Raw genomic sequence first — 17,484 nt, 5'->3', positions numbered from 1 at the left:
AGAATACTGGAATGGGTTGCCATGCCCTCCTCCAGGGGATCTTCCTGACTTAGGGATCAAACCCATGTCTCTTATGTCTCCTGCATTGGCAGGTGAGTTCTTTACCGCTGAACTTCCCTGGTGGCTTAGATGGTAAAGGATCCGCCTGCAATGCGGGAGACCTGAGTTCGATTCTGGGTTGGGAAGATCCCCTGGAGAAGGGAACAGCAACCCACTCCAGTATTCTTGCCTGGAGAACCCCCATGGACAGAGGAGCCTCGGGGGCTACAGACAAGGGGGTTGCAAAGAGTCGGACATGACTGAGCGACTTTCACTCACTCTTTACCACGAGCACCCCCTGAGAAGCCCATATCCTTATATCCATCACTTATATCCATCAGTAAATCCCTTTAGCTCGACCTTCAAAATAATTCCAGAATAGGTCTTCTCTCCTGCACTGCCAAGGTCTGAGCCACTTGAAATCATTGTCTGATTCACTGCAGTAGCCTCCTGACTGCCTCCTTCCTTTCCTTTTCCTAGCTCCCCTCTTAGTCTACAGAGCAGCCAGTGGTCTTTATAAAAGACAAGTCTGATGTCTCTCCTGTCCTCCAGACCCCCTCAAAGGCTCCCTGTCTCCTCACAAACCAAAGCCTTTAAAACGACCCAAGAGGGTCTCCATGATCTGCCCATCACCCATGCTTCTGTGACCTCGCCTGCTTCAACGAATGCTGCCAGGAATGCTCTTCCCCCAAATATCCACATGGCTCACTCTCGTTATCTTCAGGTCTCAGCTCAGATGTCACCTCCTCACGGAAGCTTCTCTGACCACCCCAAATGAAACAGCAACTCCTCCCACTGCCCTAGCCCTTGCTCTCTCCTAATCCTCCTCTCCATAGCATTTTCTCCACCAAGGATTTGATGTCCTATTCCCAGCACCTGGTATAGCATGACTGTGTTGACAGCACTCAGTGAAGATATGTTCAATGAAGTTACACATCAGGATGCTACTTTCCAAAACATCAGAGTAAAAATCCCTCAAACCACAATTTGAATCTGTTTTCCAGGATGCATCTGACAAACAAACATTGGTCCCGTAAGTTGGACTCACAAATGGTCAACTGTCCCAATTAGGAACACATATTAAAGCTGGCCCAACTGGGTTTGAGTGATCTTGGACTTCCAAGATTCACGTTTAAAGGAAGATTCTGACTGAGATGTAAATCTTACACCTCATTCCTGCAAATCTGGAGTTCCCAAGTTTTTGTCCAAGTGTGGATTTCTCCAACAGGTTACTCAGCCATTGGAACTTGGTCCTTTTCAGTTATGACTCTCCTCCTATCAACTCTGAATAAAAAACGGGCCTCACTCACCCTTCTCGTGTGACTGTTCTGTTAATATACAGAATTAATAATTGGACTGCTGCTTTGAAAAGCAAACTAAAACCTTAAAAGACTTAACAGACTTAGAACTATTTTAGTTCAAGTAACATGTTCAGCTCAATTTACTCCACTTCTTTCTAGTAAAAAAGGTAAAGCAAAACACTAGCTGTGTTGGGGAGTGGGTGGGGGGAGGGGCCATAGGTGCCCTTATAACCAGAAGCCCTAATGGCCTAGATTCAGTTCACTTGCTCAGTCGTGTCCAACTCTCTGCAACCCTGTGGACTCCAGCACACCAGGCTTCCCTGTCCCATCACCAACTCCTGAAGCTTGCTCAAACTCATGTCTATCAAGCCGGTGATGCCATCCAATCATCTCAACCTCTGTTGTCCCCTTCTCTCCTCCTGCCTTTGATCTTTCCCAGCATCAGGGTCTTTTCCAATAAGTCAGTTTTTTGTTATCAGGTGGCCAAAGTATTGGAGTTTCAGCTTCAGCATCAGTCCTTCCAATGAACATTGGAGTATATTCATTGGATATATTCAATCAGAGAAGAGAATGGCAAACTAGTACCCTTGCCTTATATGGCAGCATGTCACTTTGGAACCACCCAGAAAAGAGAGGGTTCTTCCTCCAGTGGAAACTGTGGACAGACTTTTGTTCGAAACTTTAGAGGGAGCTGTGGCCTGGTCGGCCTTTAATTACAGGACACGGCATGGATAAAATTCTCTTTGGGGCCTGCTGGGGTAGGAGGGCAGTACAAAGAGATATCCATCCAGAACATTTGAAACTGAGGTATGAGAGCTATACTGCAAGTGACTGAAACATGCCATATATACCAGAATGCGAGATGGAGCAGATACATGGCAGTGTCCAACATCACACCCCTCTCCCGCAAAGCAGCAGCCCACTCCAAGCTGCTTCTCACGGAAGAAACCTTATGTGACGTGTCTCAGGGCGAAGAGCACCAGCAGGGGTTTGCTTGGTGATGGTTAATGATTCTCTCAAACAATATAGGGCAGGCCAGCCAGTTTATTTATATTGAATCTAAACCTTAGATCTCTGGCTTAACAATAACATAGGAAACCTTTAAAGACACAATAAATCTTAGGTAAATCAGAGATAGTTTAAACCTGTCATGTACTTCTAATACCGCTGGGCTGGCAATTACAGCATGACAAATGTTCAGTCCAGTTACAAAACCACATTTCATTTTCCTTGGCACCCAAATCTTAACACACATCTGAAAAATGCACGGTTTTTTCAAAGGCTTTCACCATAAATATGCTGCTACCAGTCAAGCAATGACCGTTTGTTCACCCCCAGGGACATTTCTAAATGATCTGCTCACCTTGGTGGGTATGTAAGAACTCAGAAAGTTAAGTTTAAAGAACGAAGATTAACTGACTGAGATGCCAAGAAAAGTTTTTATTGCAAGCACAGTGAGCAGAAGGAGATGTCTTCTCACACAAAGTAGCTGCAAGGTCTGCTGTTAACTAACTCTCTGACAACCCTTCATTGGTTAAAGCACAGTAAGGAGCTTCTTGCTCTCAGGTGTACATCATTTCTGCCATGTGGGACATTTTCTTGGGGATATACAAGTAATATTCCATGTAGCCCGACAGGTCCTCAATGGTCACATCATCCACGTAGACACGAGCCTGCTCAGAACAGGAACGGGGAGAGCCAGACAGAGTTCTCGTGTGAAGCGACTGAGAGTAGTCCTCAAGTGTGGATCTTCGTTCTGGGGCCAAGGGGGGGACATTCTGCAGGCCTGAAAAGGAATATACCTCCATGTCATGCCACCTCTTACACTGGCACTCCTTGCCTATGCATACACATGGCTTGCCCAGGTTTAGCTTGGAAACCGATTGAAAGTCAGAGAGATCATTGGCCTGGAGACTTGCTTGGGAGACTTGGGGAGCATCAGAGGAATCTTCCTCCTTACTCTCTGATGGGAGCCTTGGAACCGAAGTTCTCAAAGGCTCAGCAACCGCCCCTGTGTGATTAGTATCGAGAGAAGATGAGCATTCTCCTGCATTGAACTCTTTAGGGGTTGAAATTCCCAGCCCACTGCTGCCATCAGGGGAGTCAGTCTGGCTTTTGTGCTTGAGCTGGCTGCTGGAAGAAGCTATTGTACTGCAATGTATGAACTTTGGAGGATGAAGGACAGGAGACTTGGAACGGCGGCGACGCTGGGTTCTCACTGCTCCTCGTGAAGACTTCCTTGTAGACCTAAGAGGAAAAAACACACAAGAGGATGTTGGGATACAGTGTTCTTCTAAAGAGATCTTTTAAGATGGTTGGGAAATTGCCACCTCTCTGGTGAATGAGTGAAAATAAGTTCTCCACAAAGACGTGTGCCCACCTCCATTGTCAAGCTGCCCGAGCCTGTGCATCTCAAAAACTCCAACACCCCCTTACTATAGGAGAGGTGAAGGGTAGTTTTAAGTCACGTTTCTCAGACCAAACATTTGGTGCAGAAGACCTGTCTGCCCTGTCCCAACCCTTGTCTTAGGAACCTCTGACCAGTGGTTTGGGGAAGCACTCTGCACAGACAACTTAGAAAAACCTCAATGCTGGGCTCCATGCTCTGAACAAGGCAGTTTCAGTACCACCACGGGGCGGGGCGGGGTGGGGGTGGGTAGCTAATGCTACAAATAATCACTCGTTCAACAGAATGACAGATTTAGAATTCATTTCTATCACTGGAAACAGCTGAACAACAGATTTAGACACTCTCAAGTTTTCAGATACTGGGAATTATCAGGCACATTATGTAATTTTTATAAAAAATATTTAATAAGAATTGTGCAAAGAGAAAAAAGTTCAAAATTGCCAAGCAAACTTGAAAGAGATAATGGCCGAGCAATTTTCTGAACTGATGCAAGAGAATACAAACACAAAAAGCACACAAGCAGGACAACTAATTGGAGAAAACCAAAAACAACAGGAACATCTTAAAACCAGCTAGAGACTAGATGGATTATTGCCAAAAGAAGAAAAATTAAGTCTGAAAGTAGGCTTTTCAACAACAACATGGAAGCCAGAAGACAACACCTTCAAGTGCTAAGAGAAAACAACTGCCACCTAGGACCACGATTTCAGGTTCACTAAAGCAGGGATAACTTTCAAGAAAAAGGATGAAATAAAGACATTTTCAGAGAAACATTCTATATGGACAACTAACAGAGAGCAAACACCCCCACTGCGCCTTTTTAACTAAATAACAGACTTCTTTAGGAAGAAAGTGACCCTATACGGAAGGTCTGATGCCACAATGGTGAGAGTAAAGGAAGTGTACATGAGATGAATCTAAACCAACACTCTCTAATTAAATACAATGAAGTAGGGTAAATAAAACTGAACTGGTGAGACAAAAATAATTGACAGAACTGAAGTACCAGGTTGGGAGGGGACTGGAGCAAAACAGTTCTGAGGAGGAGGGCTAAGAGAAACAAAGTATGTAGTTTCCAAACCAATGAAAGGAAAACTGGTATGGAGAAAAACAAACACATTTCAAACAATTTTTCAAATGGGGAGGACAGGGAAGGTGGGAACAAAAGAAATAAAAAAGAAAAAGCAGGACAAACAGCATAAAAGAGCAGAACAAATCCAAATATATCAATAATCAAAATAAATGTAAGTTTAACTCCAGACAAAACAGACTTTAAGACAAAAGCCATTATGGGGGATTAAGAAGGTCACTAAATACAGTAAAAGTCTCAATTCATCAGGAAGAAAACATTCTAAACTGGCATGAACCTAGGCTATAAACAAAACAGCTTCAAAACGATAAAGCAAAGATATAGAACTTACAGGGAAAATAAACGAATGTACTCCACTGGGGGAGACTTCAACAAGCCCCTCAATTATTAATAGGCCAAGCTAACAACACCAACAGAATTATTTGAAAAAAGATCCTATAAATAAGACATTTAAAAGCTTACTTTAATGGACATTTATAAAACCTAAAAATGATGAGAGGAGAGCCATTCTTCTCAAACACACATAGAACATTTATAAAAACTGACTATGAACCAGGCCAGACAGCAAGTCTCAGCAAATTCACAATGAGAAGAAAGACTCTTCTTTAATTGGTGCATCTTGGGTTCTGTATCATAAGACATTCTCTTTTGAATTTTCAGCAAAGAAAATCCAGTACCACGTTAAGGTGCTGGGATAAAAACCATGTGCAGTGAGAAGTTCTTACCCATGCCAACTGTCTTTAGACGCACATGCGGACTTAGGTTTGGCATCCTCTACTGCTGCTCTGACCGACGCTCTGACACTTGCGCCTTCTCCAACAGACAGAGATGCTATGGACCTGAAGACAAGAACAGAGTTTACTGCTTAGAAAACCACGCAAGAAGAACACACTGCTCTCACCAACCCAAATGAAACTTGTGTTAATACCTTTATTGCCTTTTCAGTTTGCTTTTCTCAAGAATTGCTCAGCTTTCACTGTAAACTGTCCTTCAAAACCAAATTTGGAGGATCCCTAAGAGCTCACAGTTGCAAAACTGTAAGCCAAAGAATGATTCTTAAGTATAACCAGCAGTGGGATATAAATAGACTGTTTATCTGGGGCAGATCGGCCGTATGTCCAGGGAGAATGCTAATGACACTGACCGCTTACTTTATGTGGGCAAACCAGAGCTGTGGAGACTAAGTTCAGGAGGATAAACTTTAGGAGACTCAATCTAACTCTGGGAGACTCAATCTAAATGAATCCTTTTTCAAATAGTATACGACTTATACAAAAATATTCTGATTTTTACAACCAATAAACCTGAAATATTATTCAGTTAAATCTCTACAGTTTAAAACTACACAAGTAATGTGGGTTCTCAGTAAAGAAGATGAAAAAATTTAAAAGAGAAAAGAATCAACTCTAATTTCACAATCCAGAAATCAACATTAACATTTAACATCAAATTATTCTGGACCTTTTCAATATACACACACACACAGAGCTCCTACTACACATGCTGCAGCACTGTAGTATCCTATAGAAAGAGACAGTCTACTAAGTAACAAGATGCTCACTCACTGAAACATAATTTAAAAGCTGGCAATAACTAAATGTCTAATAACAGAAAATACCATACTATATAAAATTAGTGGTGTCTGGTACACAATGGGATATTAGGAATTTATTAAAAATTAAGCGTACAAAGAACTTTAATGACATGGGAGAATGCTTATAATATTAAGGGAAAACAGCATGGATGAATACCTGTACATATATTATGATTTCAACTGTGTAAAAACAGTGATATTACAGATGATTTAGATACTAACAGTGGTAATGGTAAGGTGTGATTTTTACTTTTTTATCCATTTTATGATTTAAATAAGCATGTATTATGCTAAAGATATATATATATACAGTCTGAAAAAAAGAACTATATTGTTTTGCAATTAAATATATAGAGTCTATCCTGATAAGACAAATACCATTAGGAACCAAAACCTGTTCAACAGGATCATGCTGAATTCCTTGGCAAGGCTTGGTTAGCCTATGAGTCAGTACCTCACATGTTCCATTTGTAAATCAGCAACAATTCCAAACAACCAACTAGAACTGCATGACACACTACACAAGTCTTATTCTGCCTAGTCACAGTAATGACTCACCCCTTGCACTCTTACTTGGTTTTCTGAAATGCTCTCCACTGCTCCTCCTCTTTATAATTTCACACACAGTAGACTGCAGGCTACAAATACACAGTATCGGACCGTAAACTGTACAGAGTATTTTAAAAGATTTTATGTTCCAAGTAATTTTTAGGGGCACAGAAATAGCTTAATTTTATGTTCCAATGAAAATACCAGGAAAGAAGTCTGTGTATCAAGAGTTAAGTAAATTTATACACTAAGGGATTTACATATACCTGTGCATTTGTAAGTATTTTCCTGATTAAAAAATTGCATAGATTTGCATAGTCTATACCAGAAATCACAGAAAATTACACTATGACTAGAGTCTGGAACTATGTGTTTCTCTGCTTTGTTTCTGCTTCCCAAAATAGCAAGTACTAATCAATTCTAATGGCAAGATGATCATATTGGCAAAATCACTAGAAGATACTTGCTGTATCATGGAAACAATGTCAGCACCTGTAACAGCTGCTGTGCAAATCTATGAGTATAAATTTTCTCATTTGGTAGGTCAAAAACAGGATTAGCAATAGGCAGGCAGCTGTAACAACTAACATCTATTTAATTTTACTATGCACCAGGCACTGAATGTGTTTCTTCATGTTGTCTTCACAAAAATGGTTAAGAGCAGAGGTTCTGGAGAAAAATTATCTGGGTTCAAATTCTGGCTCTACCACGTCTTACCAATGTGACCTTTTATAAGACAATTCATCTGTAGCTCCTCTGTAAACTATACAGTATACTCTGTACTGTCTATCTTCTAAGTTGGTAGTGAGGATTAGATGATATGTACAGAGTACTTCAGTATTGAGGGCATAGTAAAATAAGTAATAAATTTTAACAGTCATTACTGCTCCTTGCTGAGTTGGGTTTCCGTTCATGAAATGAAATATTGTTATATCCATTAAAATTTAAGATATCTTCTGGCCTGGGGCAAAGAATGGGGATGAAAAGAGTCCTGCATAGAACATTTTGCAAAGGGTGAAAATATTAACATTCAGACAGCAGCTGGTCTGCAGGTGCTCTAATTAGTTTGACCAAAGGGTCCAAGACTATTGATCTCAGTGACAGAACCCTAATGAATAGAGGTTTCCATAGTGATAGGCTCAGCGATCAGAGCCCATGAAATTGACAATGTCTGCAGAGATTCCTATTGAACCAACTCACTTTCAGTGAAAAATACTGTGATTCCCTAGAGGTGTAGGAGGAACTCTCTGATGGGACACTGACTGCTAATGTGTGATTAAAAAGAGGCAGGGGGCAGGGAAAGCGGTACTCTACTAAAGTTAAGGATAATTCCCAACCTTGGAATACAAATGAGCAGCTACTTCTCAAAATTTAACAGAAGAGTTTCTTTTATAACAATGTTATACAGAATTTGGTAAAATATCACACTATTAACATTTATACTTCCTACAAATAAAAAGAAACTTTAGAAGAGAAAGAGCTCCCCTGAGGAAATGTCTACTTAAATCTAGTAAACAATTCCCCAATAATATACTTCATATTTAATTACCCTGATGCATCCACTCTTAGTTTCTTGAAAGCAGTTTGTAGACTCTCCTCCTCTCCATCCTTGGCTTCCGATTTCATTGTGAAAGTTTTTACACTATTATGGATGTTCCCGTTAATACTAAAAAAAAAAGAAAAGAAAAATTAAATGAGCAAAGTGAAAACAGGTTAAAATCTGTATTCCTGATACTACCATTGCTTCTTAGTGGGATAGAGTGCAAATTTCTATTTCTAAAAGGAAGTTTCAATGATTAGGAAACTGCAGGTTTTATTTCTTAAGAGGAGACAAATGAAATGATACAGAAAACATGTGTTTATTATGATGGTATTTAAACTGTCCAAATACTTGAAGACAACATCTTGTTTCACAGTTTTGGAAATTAGATCACATTACCTAAAATCTGTGTTTCTGTATACTTTTTAACAGGAAGGGAAATCCTTCCAGTTGTAGAAGTCTAGAAACCTACAGAAAAGATGATCATTGCATTGGGAATAAAAAGGGAAAAGCTTAGTCTACAAGATTCTGATCTTTAAAATGCTACTTAAAAAGTGTATATATGTATATGCAAACATTCACTTTCCTGTGTATTTGAAACTAATACAATATTATAAATCAACTATATATACTTCAACAAAAATTTTTGAACAACAAAAAAACCCACTACTGAGTATGTCTCATCTAACTCTAAACATTTCAGGTAAGAATAACTACATGACACATGACAGCATTTCTCTAAAGCAATCCTGACGCAGATATGAGTATTTATACTCATCCTAATAATCATACAGATAGATATCAAGTTGTTACCACTGTCAAGGCAGGATTACAAACTTGTTTCAATGATACTGACTACTCCACACACTATCTATAAGGTTGATACCTTTGCTTTCTTTAGCTTCTAATACTCTCTCACAAAAATAGATGAACTACACTTGTAACTCAAAATCTTAAAGGTAGCTGAAGAGACAGGAAATAAAGGAAAAAAACTAAAATTGTTCTACAGATATGCCTTTAAATGATCTCTACCTAATCAACTAGCTTGATTAACCAAAGTTCTCCATTTCCCCCACCCTGATTTTTATATTTAAACCAAAAAGGTGGGGGGAGGGGTGGGGGGGAGGGGCGGGGGGGCCCCAGACCAACCAAAACAACGAGATACAATAGAGAAGTTAATCAATTCATTGACTCTAATCTCTCCATTTTTTTTACTTTTAGGGTAAAAACTTTCCTGATACCAAATCCAGAATGAAAATGGTTTCTATAAACATATTACTGGAAATCAGAAAGAAAAAAGTAAAACAAAAAAATAAGAAAATGAGGAATTTTTTAAGCATTCACTTCACCTTCTCTATTTCTAACCTGCTACCCCATCCCCCCCACCCCCACCCCGCCCTGGGCACTCTCCCAGTGAATAGTGCCTGGATCCTTGGAGCCTCTTTGATTTTATATCTGCTCATTTCTCAGGGGTGGGTTTGATGTTATTGTGAGACCTCTAATATTCTAAAGGTCAGAGTGTCATAATATGTTTGTTAATGTAACCACACAGTACCAGAGACAGAATTAGGAAGCAAGTAATCAAGACTATTTGTTTTATTTATGTGTAGAAGGTATTTTAGGCAGACTTCTCTGAGAACACTGAAAACAGTCTCAAAAGAATTTATCTAGTTTTCACCTCAACTTCTTAAAATATTGAAATACACTCCCCACAGATATTTTTGCTGGTTTATTTAACCAGTACGTCACTGTGAAGAAACAATATCAATTCCGTATTTCACTGGCTACTAATTCAGTTCTAGATTTAGAGGAGGATCCTCTCCCAGATACACAATAACGTCTTCTATATACCTGGGGAGAGGGATGGCCAAAGATCAGATATTCTCTTATTTTTGAAGCTCCACAGCATCTAAAACGGTGCTGTCTGTAGGCTGTAAACAAATTCCTCCTGCTGGCAGAACTAAAATAAAGTTTTTATTAGTTTTCCTCAATTACTTTATGACCAAACGCTGGCCCTCACAGAGGAACATCATATGAGCCAGTCTCCCCACTCCTCTGGACCCCACACAATCCCTCTCCGGGCCTCTCTAGAAATCAGCACACATCACATCTACACATGCATTGCTGAATTCTACAGGCAGGAATCCATTCCTTCCGCAAATACTGACAGAATCCCTACGCTGTGCTTTTAGCACTAGTCCGGATGCTCAGGCATGTAGGTGTGAACTCAGGACTATGAACCCCACTCCTGCCCTAACACTGTGCTAAGATGTTTTGCACTCAGATATGGAACTTTTAATTATACAGGGCTAATTTATATACTGTAAGTGACCTCCAGATGTTAATACAAACTCCACTAACATTCTTACTGGCACACTAAAAGAGCCATCATTTACAAACCAAAACAGGCCAGAATAAGACTGGCTACCGACTAAAACTCTAGGAATGAAGTTCCATTTAAACTATTTTCAGACTTCGAGCATTTTGATTACTCATCTTTTCCCTCAGTTAAATTAACCCAGAGCAAAGGTGAATCTCAGGTATGACCTTAACAGCTAAACAGTAGCGTGTCTGTAACTTTAAAAGGCTTTACCATGCTCCTCCCTCTTCCCATTCACTCAAATCGAGAGCTGCACAACCAACTCCGGGGATCTTACACTTGATTTATCTTCATTAAGTTTATGGGAGGCGTTCTTGCCGATTTTTACTGCACTATCTTCTTGAAATTGAACAATCCCCGCAAAGGTCAAACTTTTAAAGTTACTTTAAGTCAAATCACACGGGGATTCGGAGTTTCCCTTAACCTTTCAAAAAACCAAAACAAAAACACAAAATTCTTCTAAGTTCATCCATCAAAAGGGCAAATTCCTGACTTTTCTCTGACTTCAAACGAAGAGTAAGTCTCACAATATTATTTATATCTTGCAATTTTAACCAAGCCCACCTAACAACCACAAGCCTAGGTCCAAATTTCCCGGACCCTGAAAAGACCTGAGAACGATCAATAAAGGATCCGCGCGTAAGCGTGTCATCACAATGTTAAATAAAGCTTTTAGAAAATTTCCCAGCCCAGCAGGAAGCATGGAGTCCGGGAAAAGAAAATCCTGTCCAGCAACTCTGGAAGACGCGAACAAGACGAAGTTGCAACAATCGGCCCCGGAGACAAAACACGTTCATGTCTCTCTCTACCCACTCAACTTCTACACCCTCGGTGTAGAAGAGCTTTGTGCTTTGCTAGAGCACAAAGTTAATTCTTTTCACCCAGAAACTGGGTCGGTCGAGGTTAAACAAGATGGGGTGGGGAAAGGTCAGGGCCTGGGGGGGCAGTTCGGAAAGTGGGGATCTGTCTGGCGCCCGAACCCGCCCGGGCTCTCCCGCTGCAAAGTTTCCCCTTGAGGATACTCCCCCGGCCAAGATGAGAGGCCTGCGTCGGGCCAAAGGGGTGAGGGATCCAGAAGGAGGCGGGAACAGAGCCGAAGAGGCAGCCAACGAGACTGGGGCTCGGGAACCAGCGAGAAAGGGCGGGAAGGGGCAAAGGGCGGCCGAGGAGGGCGAAAAGGGGAAACTATGGACCGGCGGGAGAGGGCGGAGGCACGGCGCGGGGGCCGCGGAGGCGGGAAGGGGAGAGAGAGAAGAGCCTCTGGCAGGGCCAGGCCGCAGTGGCCGAGGGGGCGCGGAGAGGCGCAGGCCCGGCCCGGACGGCCCGGCCCAGGCGGCCAGCGTCGGCGGGCGACGCGGCTCGACGTGCGGCGGGAGGGCCAAAGGAAGCCGCCCGTGGCCAGGCCGGCCCGGGAGGCCCAGACGCGGTGACGCGGCGCGTCCGCGTCACGTCAGGGTACTCACCTTCTCGCAGCAGGGGCGCTCCGGTAAGCCAGTCCGGTCAGTTTAGAACGTCTTTCCCGGATCGCGGCGCCTGACTGACCCGGATCCAAATCCGCGGAGGGACGACCAGCGCCTCCGAAGTCGCACTGCGCCTGCGTCACCCAGGCACGCGCCCCGCCCCCTTCTCATTCTCCTCCCATCTCGGGGAATCGGCGACGGGGGAGGGCAGCGGCTGCGCAGGCGCGAGGTCGTGGCCGCGCGTCTCAAAAGCCTGGCGCCAGCCCCTCGTGAAACACGTGCGCCTGACGTCATTTCCTGTTATTCTCTTCCCTGGCTCCTCCCTCCGCGAAGGGTTCGCTGGGGATGGGATTTTGGGGCTTGCCCGCTTCTTCAGCTTGGTCAGGTGAGCGAGTGGGCGTGCTTCACCAGCCAGCCGCCTCCACTTCTGCGGGTCTCCTGGTGTTTGGTGCCTGGAATTGACAAGGCTGCGGGATTCCTCCGGGTGAGGCCATGATGGGGGAATCTTCACGGCAATGGACCCCGTCTGAGCGATTGGCGAGAGCCCCCTCTACGCCCGAATTGGACTTGCTGCGACATCTCCAGAGCTCCGACGAGAGCCCTCGCCTCCCAAGGATCTTCCAGGGCTGCAGAGAAATCAAGGAGGTATTCGACACGGTCAGAACCGTGAACGTGACACCGGAATCGGAACTGAAATGCCTTTACTATACCCCTGTTGTTTGACTTGAGGCAACTCACTTTTTTATCTCTGGGCCTCAGTTTCTCCATTCGGACTATTTCAGCGAATCTCTGTTTTTGTTTTTGTTTTTTTTCCAGCCATGGACTCCTTTGAGAATCTGGGGAGAACTGTAGACCATTTCGACAGAGAGACGCACATGCATACTAAATTTTGCGAAAAGGTTTAGGCAGGTCACCTAAGTAGGTGATTTTTAGGTATCTTGTCTATTTGTATGACTCATGACAGGCTGAGAAGGTGTGGGCTTCCCTTCAGCTGCCACTCCCTCCATCAGGAGGAGTGGTTCTGCGGAGTTCGGAGTTCGCTGTATGTCTCCTCACCGCACCCAAGCTCCCGTCTGCAGCTCTCGGAGCACCTATCAGCGCTGTATGGGAAAAGATGGCTTTCCTCAATAGAATGAGCTAAAGTTGGTCCTGGCCCAACCTTTATGTGAAGTTGTCACCAGAACCAAAACAGGACCCTCCCACTCCCCAATACCTTAGCTATAATCACCTAGCTAGATAGGCTGCTGAAAATATATATTTAACCTACCTACAGCTAGATCTTGGAAGGCCTGACCCATGTACAGGTCACTGGATAAGGTTGTTAAAGCATGCCATGGGCGCTGGGTAAAACATTCTAAATCTCCTTGTTAGTGGGAGAGGCTCAGTAACTGACAGCGGATGAAAAAAACCTGTTAATTGCGAACTTCCAACATCAAGCCTAATAATGCTAATAATGGCTGTCCTCCATTATGCAACAGCCATGCACATGTTTGCACATTTAATATTCCTGTGGTTTTTGCACATTTTACAGATGAGGATAACTGGGACTCAGATAACTTGTTCTGTCGCCCATTTTCCTGTGTCATACAGTGCTAGAAAGTGACAAAATAAGGATTGAAACAGTCTCAAAAGCCTGGCCATCCACTGCTGCCCATCTCTCAACATCTCTTAGAAAAGATTAAGAAACAGGAAAGTATCCCTGGTGGTCTAGTGGTTAGGATTTGGCACTTTCACTGCTATGGCTAGAGTTTAGTCCTTGGTCAGGAAACTGAAATCCCTCTAGTTGCCTCACATGGCCAAAATTATTAAAAAAAAAAAACAGGAAAATATGATGCATTTTTTTCCCCTCAGTGAATTTCCCGAGTGAATTTCATCATGACCAAAGATGTGTTCTTAAGCTGTTTGAAAATATTGCTTCAGATAAAACCACACATTCTTGAGGGCAAGGACTGTATCTAGATGAGTTGAATTCCCAAAGCTTAAGACAGATCCTGGAAGTTAGTAGGTGCTCCATACAGTTTTGATGAATTCTTCATTTTATCTTATTTATACCCATATGGCATTAAAATATTAAAACAAAAAGTGGTTTTAAATGCTTCATTTTAGGTAAGCATGTTTCCATCATAAAGTTGGATACTTTCTGAGGATGTGGCTCACTTCTCGGGGAGTATTTGGAAGGTGAGAGCCTCTACAAAAGTCTGTTAACTCATACCTCAGTGATGTGGCCTGAAATTTCAAGTCATTAGATACAGGCCTGACTCACTGTGTGGTACCTCCTGACTTAGAATGACGGAGAAGCCACAAACCACGTGACCTGAGGGAACCAGAATCCCAGTCTGCCGCTTACATCAGCAACACAGGATCTTTCTAGCCATAGAAAAGGCCCTGAACTTACGTGGAGACTTTCTGTTCAGGAAATTGACTTGGTATTAAGGCACACAGTAATGCCATCTAATCAGAATCTATGAAATGAAAGTTATTTGCTCAGTCATGTCCAACTCTGCAACCCCGTGGACTGTGTAGCACGCCTGGCTCCTCTGTCCAGGGAATTCTCCAGGCAAGAGTGCTGGAGTGGGTAGCCGTTTCCTTCTCCAGGGCATCTTCTCAATCCAGGGATTGAACCCATGTCTCCTGCATTGTGGGCAGATTGTTCACTGTTTGAGCCACTAGGGAAACCCATCAGAAAGCTAAGGTAGCTGTAAAATTTCATCAACAGTGTATTTCCTTCTTGTTACATGAATCTTATAAGTAATTGAATGCGTGCTCAGTTGCTCAGTGTGTCCAGCTCTTTGCAACCACATGGACTCTAGCCAACCAGGCTCCTCTGTCCATGGGGTTATCCTGGCACGTATACTAGAGTGGGTTGCCATTTCCTTCTCCAGGAAAGTGATTGAATAGAGGAGACTTAACTCCATCAAATTATACTGCAGAAATAATTTATATAGGAAGATGACTTTTGATTGAAAATAAATTTATTTTAAAATCAAAGCTTTTGATTTTCAAAAAATCAGAAGTTGCATGTGAATAGTAGGGGCAGGGAGAGGAAGTCAACAATAACAATTTGCTTTCTAGTTTGAGCAACTGAATGGGTATTGTTGCCTATTTCTCTCTCTCTTTTTTTTTTTTTTTTTTGGCCACACCACACAGCACAGAATATGGGATCTTAGTTCCTTGACCAGGGATCAAGTCCACATGCACTCATCTCTGCATTGGAAGTGTGATGTCTTTTTTTTTTTTTTTAGAAGTCTTATTTTTATTTCTAAAAATTTAAACTGAAGATTAGTTGGTATACAATATTGTATTAGTGTCAGGTGTACAACATAGCAATTAAGTATTTTTATAGATTAAGCTCCACTTAAAGTTATTGCAAAATAATGGTTATATTTCCCTGTGTTTTACATTATATCTGTGTTGCTTATTTAATTTTAATTTTATTTTATTTTAAAATTTTACAATATTGTAGTAGTTTTGCCAAACATCGAAATGAATCTGCCACAGGTATACCCATGCTCCCCGTCCTGAACCCTCCTCCCTCCTCCCTCCTCCCTCCTCCCTCCCCATACCCTCCCTCTGGGTCATCCCAGTGCACCAGCCCCAAGCATCCAGTATCGTGCATCGAACCTGGACTGGCGACTCGTTTCATACATGATATTATACATGTTTCAATGCCATTCTCCCAAATCTCCCTACCCTCTCCCTCTCCCACAGAGTCCATAAGACTGATCTATACATCAGTGTCTCTTTTGCTATCTCGTATACAGGGTTATTGTTACCATCTTTCTAAATTCCATATATATGTGTTAGCATACTGTATTGGTGTTTTTCTTTCTGGCTTAATTCACTCTGTATAATAGGTTCCAGTTTCAACCACCTCATTAGAACTGATTCAAATGTATTCTTTTTAATGGCTGAGTAATACTCCATTGTGTATATGTACCACAGCTTTCTTATCCACTCATCTGCTGATGGACATCTAGGTTGTTTCCATGTCCTGGCTATTATAAACAGTGCTGCAATGAACACTGGGGTACACGTGTCTCTTTCCCTTCTGGTTTCCTCAGTGTGTATGCCCAGCAGTGGGATTGCTGGATCATAAGGCAGTTCTGTTTCCAGTTTTTTAAGGAATCTCCACACTGTTCTCCATAGTGGCTGTACTAGTTTGCATTCCCACCAACAGTGTAAGAGGGTTCCCTTTTCTCCACACCCTCTCCAGCATTTATTGCTTGTAGACTTATGGATTGCAGCCATTCTGACTGGCGTGAAATGGTACCTCATAGTGGTTTTGATTTGCATTTCTCTGATAATGAGTGATGTTGAGCATCTTTTCATGTGTTTGTTAGCCATCTGTATGTCTTCTTTGGAGAAATGCCTATTTAGTTCTTTGGCCCATTTTTTGATTGGGTCATTTATTTTTCTGGAGTTGAGCTGTAGGAGTTGCTTGTATATTTTTGAGATTAGTTGTTTGTCAGTTGCTTCATTTGCTATTATTTTCTCCCATTCTGAAGGCTGCCTTTTCACCTTGCTAATAGTTTCCTTTGTTGTGCAGAAGCTTTTAAGGTTAATTAGGTCCCATTTGTTTATTTTTGCTTTTATTTCCAATATTCTGGGAGGTGGGTCATAGAGAATCCTGCTGTGATGTATGTCGGAGAGTGTTTTGCCTATGTTCTCCTCTAGGAGTTTTATAGTTTCTGGTCTTACATTGAGATCTTTAATCCATTTTGAGTTTATTTTTGTGTATGGTGTTAGAAAGTGTTCTAGTTTGATTCTTTTACAAGTCATTGACCAGTTTTCCCAGCATCACTTGTTAAAGAGATTGTCTTTAATCCATTGTATATTCTTGCCTCCTTTGTCAAAGATAAGGTGTCCATATGTGCGTGGATGTATCTCTGGGCTTTCTATTTTGTTCCATTGATCAATATTTCTGTCTTTGTGCCAGTACCATACTGTCTTGATAACCGTGGCTTTGTAATAGAGCCTGAAGTCAGGTAGGTTGATTCCTCCAGTTCCATTCTTCTTTCTCAAGATAGCTTTGGCTATTTGAGGTTTTTTGTATTTCCATACAAATTGTGAAATTATTTGTTCTAGCTCTGTGAAGAATACCATTGATAGCTTGATAGGGAT

General features: G+C 42.1%; 1 protein-coding gene across 2 annotated transcripts; it reads right to left on the bottom strand.

Annotated features, from left to right (window-relative positions):
* Positions 1 to 2,366: 2,366 nt before the first annotated feature.
* Positions 2,367 to 12,489, bottom strand: OSER1 (oxidative stress responsive serine rich 1). 2 transcript variants are annotated; one of them, XM_027558492.1, is made up of 4 exons: positions 12,367 to 12,489; positions 8,533 to 8,649; positions 5,566 to 5,679; positions 2,367 to 3,587 (listed from the first exon to the last, which is right to left on the bottom strand). In XM_027558492.1, exons 2-4 carry the CDS (start codon positions 8,607 to 8,609, stop codon positions 2,903 to 2,905), a joined length of 876 nt encoding a protein of 291 aa, XP_027414293.1. In that variant the 5' UTR covers positions 8,610 to 8,649; positions 12,367 to 12,489; the 3' UTR covers positions 2,367 to 2,902. The 2 variants fall into 2 exon arrangements, with proteins under 2 accessions (XP_027414293.1, XP_027414294.1); XM_027558493.1 differs by lacking the exon at positions 12,367 to 12,489 and adding an exon at positions 10,375 to 11,370.
* Positions 12,490 to 17,484: the final 4,995 nt, after the last annotated feature.

Source organism: Bos indicus x Bos taurus, chromosome 13 (assembly GCF_003369695.1).
Source record: "Bos indicus x Bos taurus breed Angus x Brahman F1 hybrid chromosome 13, Bos_hybrid_MaternalHap_v2.0, whole genome shotgun sequence".
Classification (NCBI taxonomy): domain Eukaryota; kingdom Metazoa; phylum Chordata; class Mammalia; order Artiodactyla; family Bovidae; genus Bos; species Bos indicus x Bos taurus.
Note: the sequence above shows the minus strand (reverse complement) of the source record. Positions and strands in the feature narration are given on the sequence as shown.